The following is an 8,220-nucleotide window of genomic DNA, read 5'->3' as shown; positions in this document are numbered from 1 at the left end:
GCAAAAAAAACATTATGTGAAATTCCATCAGGTAAATTCATGATCAATATCTGTGACACAGGTTTAATCCCAGCAAATCCCATTGGTGCTCAAAATTGGTACATTGCTACAGGTTTAAATGTTACTGGGTCAGAACCACAAGAATTAAGACTGTTAGGCTCATCCCCTAGCAATTATTGTTTAACTTTTGTCAGTTGGGCTGGGAATAATCATGCAAAAATGTCTCATCGGCCAAATGGTACAAATATTTCTCCACAAAGTTTGTTATATTTGCAAAATAACAATACATATTGTGGCAATTGGTCACAGAGAGTAAATTCTAGCGGTATACCTCTACAATTACCACCTGGGATTTTCTTAATTTGTGGAGATCGTGCATGGCAAGGACTGCCGGCAAACATTTATGGAGGTCCTTGTGATTTTGGGAAATTGACACTGTTTGCACCCACTATACAGCAGCTATTAAGAGCCAATAGAACCAGGTTACGGACAAAGAGAAGTGTGTTTCAACTGGGGCCAGAATGTAAATATCAGGTTGAACTTTGGGAGCGTCCTACAGTAATTGTGTCATCTATTTTTGCATCTGGAGTATCTAGTGCCCAAGTCTTAACACAGTTACATGGCATGTTGGACAGGAAAACAGGTTAATATTACATCAAAGGTTTTGTCTGATTTGCTTTTGGACATGAACAGTATTAGACATGCTGTTTTGCAGAATAGAGCTGCTACTGATTCTTTGTTATTAGCACAGGGCCATGGATGTGAGGACTTTGATGGGATGTGTTGCATGATTCTTTCTGACCTTTCAGTGTCTATTCATGCTCGTCTTCGACAATTACAAGACAATATGAAAAAATTAACCGTGGAAACAAATCCATTGGACGAATGGTTTCAATCCCAAGGTCTCACAGGATGGTTAAAACATTTGGCACAAATGGCAATTATTGTTATATTGATCATTGTGATTATACTATTGTTTATTCCTTGCTTGCTGCAATGCTTGCAAAACATGATCAAGAAGGCTATTTCTGCAGTTTTGTTAGTACAAAAAGAAAACAGGGGAATTATAGAGGAATAGCTAGCTGGCAAAGGTCATGTTCCCATGCAGCAGTTAGCTGAGAAAGAATTAAACAACAATAGAGTGCAGTTGGTGTGAGATGTTGCAAGGTCAGAAAGACCTTAGTGATAGCTGTTAACTGAGAACAGGACATTGTGATCAAAAGAACGTAGATTCAGCATAGATGAGCGATCACAGGAATGTGGAACTAGGTGGAGTTGTCCTTAAATGAAATATCCAATAATGAGCTTGCTTTTGCACTATGTATGAGCCTAATTATTGATGCTATATAAGTGGTTTTAGACTTACCAATAAATGAGACTTGCTGATCACTCATATTGAGTGCTGCTTTTCTCACACCGAACTCATCAGAGTTGTACATTAGAAGTTAAACTGCTGTCAGTTTTAGTGATTCTTTTGACTATTTGTGTCAATAATCCAGAGTCCAGTTCTCAGGAATCTTTGTTTTTCTTTCTGGCGTGGTAGTTAAACAATTGGTGGCAATGAGAAATTGCATTCAACCACAAACAAAATATATATTTTGTAGTGTATCTTGTATTACATTTGTGCAACATGTGATAATATTGCTTAAATGTAATTTGTTACATGTAATTTGCAATAATAATGTTGCTTAAAAATGTAATTTTCAAAATGGTTTGTTTTGCATAACCAGTCTGACAAAGATATAATACTATATAAACTATTTTGTTTTGAGTATGTGTCCTGGGGTGACTTTATGATACTGGTATCCTCAATCACCTGGTTTATGTTATATATTAAGTTCTGCACCTTTAAGACTGGCTCTGAAAGCGAAAGAGGAGAAGAAGCACACAGTTTTTGTTGAAAGAAAATATCACTCCCCCACATCCTGCTGCTGGACTGTGGTGTCTGCAGCACGGAGAGACAGCGGGACAGAGCTTCTCTTCAGCTTTTAGTTTGTTTTAGCTAGCTGAAGCAGAGGAGTTCCCTATACTTTTTTCTTTTTCCTAGATATGTTCAAACCTGCTCTGAACTGAAAAACACCCAGGCAAATCCCAGGAGCTCACACCTGTGCCTCACACCAGGGCCTGGGCCTCAGCATTTTCTGGCACCGGAGGGATTGATAAGAACCTGAGCGAGCTGAGCTGCACCACATGAAAAGGACTTTTCTTCTGGGATTTGCCATCCTGTTGAACAGTGAGAAGTTTTATTGTTTAATATTATTCAATTTTCTGTTAAATAAACAGTTTTTTTCCACTTCTCTCCAAAGAAATCTCTTTTTTTCCCAAACCAGTTAGAGAGAGGAGTAGTTTGAATTTTGCTTTCCTGGGGAACCCCATTTGTAGGTTCTTTCCCAAATTTGCCCTGAACTAGGACAAATACAGTTCTTGGCGCTCAATGTGGGGCTTGAGAAAGTAGAAAAACCTGTACTGATTACAAATATGTATTTTGGTTGTACGTACTCTGTATTGAAATAAAGCAGTCAGTAGCCATGTTGTTTAAATGCATAATGTCTCTCAGGGTGGAGGTCTTCATGTAAATCTAGTCCCTAAACTTTTTTAAAGTTGTAATATCTTTCTTTTCCCTCTTTTACAGTAGAAGAACACAGATTAGAATAGTTACTGTGCTGGGCTCGCTGATAATTTATAAAAAGTTCATAAAAGTACTGAAGTTTCTGCCAAGTATGTTTGGCTTAGAGTTTACTCTTCTGACCCTGCCTCCCAATCCCATAGCACATTTTGGGGGTTTATTGGTAACTACACCCAGTTTGTCAGAAGAAGAACAAGAGGTGAAGCTTTTCACCCTTTCCTTTCCTTCTTCTCCTTTGAATCTGTTATGTCCCTTTTTGAGAGTATCCAGTTTCCCCTGAGTGTTAAGGATATCACTTTCCTAGTATTTCAGCTCTTAAGCTTCCTCTATACTGTCTGCAACTTCTCTAGAGTGAGGGCTGTGATATCCAGAAGAACAATGAGACCCCCGCCCCAGAAGTAGACTCAGGTGTAAGAAATCCTGAGTAGTGTAGAGAATAAGAGAGAATGAGCTGGACTCTGAAGAAATTTTCTCATCCCCCAGCCTAGGAATTTTCACGTGAACAAATTCAAAACCCAAATAAAGTAAAGAAATATCTAGAATAAAATTACTATGATAATTCTAAAGAAAAAAAAATCTCATTGCAATAAGCTGGGCCCTAGTGTATGCTTATTGCATGCTGCTAGATACTGTAGGGCAGGGAGATAAATCAGCAGCTACCCCAGTCACTCAGGCTGCAGCCGAGCCAGCAACTAAAACAAACAGTGAACCCAAGCCAGCAGCCAAACCAGACAGTGAGCCTAAGCCAGTGTCTGTTGCTCCTAGCACGAGAAGCATGAAATTCAAAACCAAAACCAATCGGCCAGTAGATGATGATAATGGCGATGTGGGGGAAGGACCCTCAAGACCAGCAACTCACCAAAAATCAGAAGGCGCTGGTGAGCCCTTCTCCCTGAAGGACCTTTGCGGCCTAAGAAAGGATTACACTCGATGACCTGATGAATCTATAATTAATTAGTTAGTCCATCTGTAGAATGCTGCAGGTGAGGCTACAGTTCTGAACAGTACTGAAGCGAAGCATCTGGGGTCCCTGTCACATGATCCTGTTATTGACCAAGGAATGATGAGGGGGGCTGACCTTATAGTCTCTGGGAATGGGTCCTGAGAAGTGTGGCACAAAATTATCTGTATGCAGACAATCTCTATATACAACAAACTCATTAGAAGACCATAGAACAAAGAATTCAGTTCTTGAGAGAAATAACAGTAGTAAAGATTGTCATTGTGAATAACTTAAACACTAAAAATCCAGACTTAGTACCATGTACATCCGTGATGTGGTGAAAACTTGCTCAACTTGGGCCACAAGAATACTATTCTGCTTTAGCAACGATGAAGCGGGATGACAGAGAAGAGACCGTGCTGGATATGACGAAGATGCTCCGAGCATATGCAGATACCGTCCATGGCCCTATACAAGCAACAATTGCAGCTGTGAGAACACGTCTGCAAAAATTCAAAGATAAAATAGAAGAAAATCTCAAGAAACTCAGAGAAAACCTTCTTCCAGTCTCAGCAGTACAGACCAGGAGCCCTGGTACTCAACACAGAAGTTCTCCAGATAAAAAGAACAAACTATGAGCTAAGCTGTAGCTCTTCGTGCATGACTGTAGAAAAAACAGGAAGAGGTATGATGGTAAACCTACTGCTGCTCTGGCAAAACATGTACATAAATTAGCAAGACTCAGAAGGGAAGTTCCACCAAAAAAAAAAAAGCCACTCCAGTAGCCTGTAGTCAAACTGCCAAATATGATAATGATAACAACATGTCTGATCCCCTTGAAAGAACCTATGAAAGAAATATGGATAGAAAAAAAAATAACCAAGCTTAGAGGAGCCCTGCCTCTAACCAGGTAGAGGCTAGAAAAAATGTGTCTTTTAGACTATGTCATTTGTTAACCTGGCACATCAGAACCACAAAAACATGAAGCCTTAATTGACACTGGTGTGCAGTGCAGGTTAATCCCATCAAGACATGTGGGAGCAGAATCTGTTTCTATTACTGATGTGACAGGGGGATCACAAAATTTTACTTTAGTAGAAGCTGATGTAAGCCTGAGTGGAAGTGAGTGGAAAACACGCCCTATTGTGACTAGCCCAGAGGCCCCATGCATTTTCAGCATAGATTTTCTCTGAAGTGAATATTTTAAAAACCCAAAGAAACTCAAGTAAGCATTTAAGATAGCAGCTGTAAAGACAGAGAACGTCAAACAATTGAACACCTTCTCTAAACCATCAGAAAACCCATCTGCAGTAATGTAGTGGTTTAGATTTGCTAATTTCGTTTCCTGGCCAACGCACCAAATAAATGTTGTGGTTTTAAAGCAGTAACTAAAAAATTACTAGAAAACTTACTTATTTCTTGCTGTGAGATGTGGATTAGAACAAGAGCAAAACAGGCTTAAAACTTAAAAGGAATAAAGAAAGTTTATTAACAAAACTACAAGAATTAGAAAACCAGAATAAAACCTCCCGAAAACCCCTTTTTTCCCCCACTACCCAACCATTCCTTTGTTTACATGACAACATAGAGATAAAAAACTTTTGAACTTTGGTGTTTAAAATAGTCCCAATTCTTGCTAGAGTCTTTTCATCAGTCTTTGTAGAGAAACAGAAGTCTTCTTCTGACAATTTATGGAGTTTCTCACAAGAAAACTATTTCCTTTATAGCTTTCTATTTCTCTAATGCCAGCTGCCTGGAAATCTGCCATCAGTTTTCTCCTCCCATTTCACATCACTCTGAGGTGTGTGTGGGTCAATGAGTCTAGGGATGTCATTTTAAGGATGAGTTATTCAAAGGCAAAAGTTCTCTTCATCTGTCTCTGTGAGCCTCCCTGGAAAACAGAAGTTTTCTCTTTGCCTCTCAAGGCCCCAAATCCTCAACTATTACTTCTCCCCCCTCTGTTCTAGCACTTCACTGTATCACAATTACTCCCCCTTTTGCTCAAAATCCACACTTTGAACACTCCATTCCTCCCAATATACTCTGTCATGAATTAAAGGAGCTTTTTTCAGAACACTGTTGTCCATCTCCATAGCTTTAACAGAAAAATATTTCAGCTATTAAAGCATCTCCTTATTCTCTTTTCTCCATCTAAAACCTAATTCTTTTCTTCACTGTCTTTGATGGTTTTATGATGTCTTCTTCATGTTGACTATCCCTCTCTCTCTCTTCCTTCTCTCTCTCTGGGAAAAGGAGTAATCTTTAAGTCTCATCCAGGTAGTAAAGGAGTTGAAGTCTTGGAAAGCTGCAGATGTTCATGGTGTCAGGTTTCAGTCCAGCAGCAGAAACTGCAAACCAAGTCAGGCCGGCCAGCTCCATTTCTCCACCCCCCCGCCCTCAGCGGCCTTGTCCGGCCCGGAGCGGGGGGGAGGAGGCTGACACAGAGCCTGTTACCTCAGAAGCCAGAAACCAAAGAGAACAAAAGAGCCCTGGCTTTACATCTTAAGGTGGTGTTCACAAGTTGATCTCACTTCTCAATGGTTAAAACCGTTGCCAATTCTCAGAAATTACCAATAATTGGTCAGAAAAAAAACTCCCATCAGCCTCCAGCAGCTTCAACTTCCCCCCAGCTCCCGAAGCTATCTTAAAGGTAAAGTCACCCCATGACAAGTAAGATACGTGAAAGTAGAAAAACAACTGGTACCAATTGCCACCTCAATGGTGCATTGCCAGCAGTATCAGACGAATCAAAATGCTGTAATCCCCATCCACAAGATGATCCATAAGGTAAAAAACCAAAGAGTAGTCAACAAAAGCCACCTAGATAGTTAACGCCCAAAGTTCCACCAACCAGACAGGCCCAGCCCAATCTATACCCCTGCATACAGTAAACAGAAAAAAAGTCCCGGGAGTACATGTCAGAAGTTTGTTTAAAAAGGCAGTTTAAATCAATTCTACTTCAAGTACAGACAAACCCATTCATAAAGTTGTCTTTGCTCAGAGACCGAGTTACACATGGTAGATAATACAGAAAGACAGAAGAACATGATGTGTACCTCAGAGAGATCTGATTGTTAAGTGAGAACCATGATAGAATTCCCTTGTCTGTATATAATGTATGTGTTGTAAAGTTAAAATATATATTAATTTTGGTAATAAGTTGATGATATGGGGATTAGGAGTGGAATGTCCTGGGGTGACTTTATAATATTGGTATCCCCAGTCGCTTGGTTTATGTTATATATTAAATTCTGCACCTTTAAGACTGGCTCTGAGAGCAAAGAGGGGGAAGAAGAAGCCACAGTTTTGTGTTGAAAGAAAACATCACTCCCCCACATCCTGCTCCTGGACTGTGGTGTCTGCCACACGGACAGACTGCAGGACACAGCTTCTCTTTTACAGTTAGTTAGTTTGTAGCTAGCTAAAACAGAGAAATTCCCTAGACTTTTTTTTCTTTTCCCTTGGATCTGTTCAAACCTACTCTAGACTATAAAACACCCAGACAAACCCTGGGAGCTCACGCCTGTGGCCCACTAGGGCCTGGGCCTCGGCACTTTCTAGCACCACAGAAACTGGTAAGAACCTAAGTGGACCAAGCTACACCAGAAAAGAGAAAGACCTTTCTTCCTGGATTTGCCATTCCATTGAACAGTGAGAAGTTTTATTGTTTAATATTATTCAATTTCTGTAAAATTACAGTTTTTTCCACTTCTCTCCAAAGAAATCTCTTTTTTCCCAAACCAGTTAGAGAGAGGAGTCATTTAAATTTTGTTTTCCTGAGAGAACCCCATTTAGAAGTTCTGTCCCAAATTTACCCAAAACTAAAACATATACAGTATGACATCTTAAAATCCTCATTACTATTTCACAGAACAAAATGAAAAATTCTGTCTAACAGAAAAAATTTAAACAGCTGCTCTTGTTGTTTTGACTACTTCAAGCTACAAAAATTTCCATTAGTAGTACTTAAAACCAGTTTTTCATGTGGTGTAAGTAAAATAAGGGCAATAGAAATGATACCTAGACAAAATAAAAGCTGAAGAGCAAATTTTTTTAGTTTATGATAAAGGATTTTTAATTAATAGTGTCAGTTATATTTATTGATTGACCTAGTTTTCAAAACAGTGACCTGGTTTGATTTCCAGAAAATAATATAATAAGGAAATTTTCAAAGTAATTTGACTTTGGGCAAAACCAGAATATATTAAAATGATCAAGGATAGAAACAATGAACAAGAGAAAAACATAGCACTATGAAAATCTCAATATTTTCCCAAAAATGCTAAGTGGAACACAGATGAGAAAATTAACTTTGCATAATATCATTCTAAATATTTGGTTTTAATAATGTGTGCTCGGTCAAGTCTTCAGAGTGATAAATGCCCAATTAGAAATGCTATGCTTATTTTGCTATTTGTGCCACCTCTGATTTGTGAGCTTAATAAAACAGAATGTATTTATATTGATTATCCATGGATTTTTGAATGGCTGATGTAAAAGGCAGTTTAAAGCAACAGGGTTTCCAGCACTTGGAAAGTATCACTCTCCCTGCTGTGGATTGCATGGTGCACAGGAAATTTCTTCTGCAATATAGTACAGACTGGTTGGTTAATTGTACAGACTAAAATGGTTAATAATTTTCAGCAATTTT

General features: G+C 39.0%; 1 protein-coding gene across 1 annotated transcript; it reads left to right on the top strand.

Moving 5' to 3' along the window:
• Window positions 1–219: 219 nt before the first annotated feature.
• Window positions 220–1,078, top strand: LOC148184431 (syncytin-A-like). The gene is given in 2 exon segments (XM_088054240.1): window positions 220–617; window positions 619–1,078. Coding segments are annotated over 2 exon segments (858 nt in total).
• Window positions 1,079–8,220: the final 7,142 nt, after the last annotated feature.

This window comes from Pseudopodoces humilis, chromosome 4 (genome assembly GCF_049639895.1).
Source record: "Pseudopodoces humilis isolate 2021_Gansu_Grassland_sample_001 chromosome 4, ASM4963989v1, whole genome shotgun sequence".
Classification (NCBI taxonomy): Eukaryota; Metazoa; Chordata; class Aves; order Passeriformes; family Paridae; genus Pseudopodoces; species Pseudopodoces humilis.
This window is presented reverse-complemented; position numbering and strand designations above follow the sequence as displayed.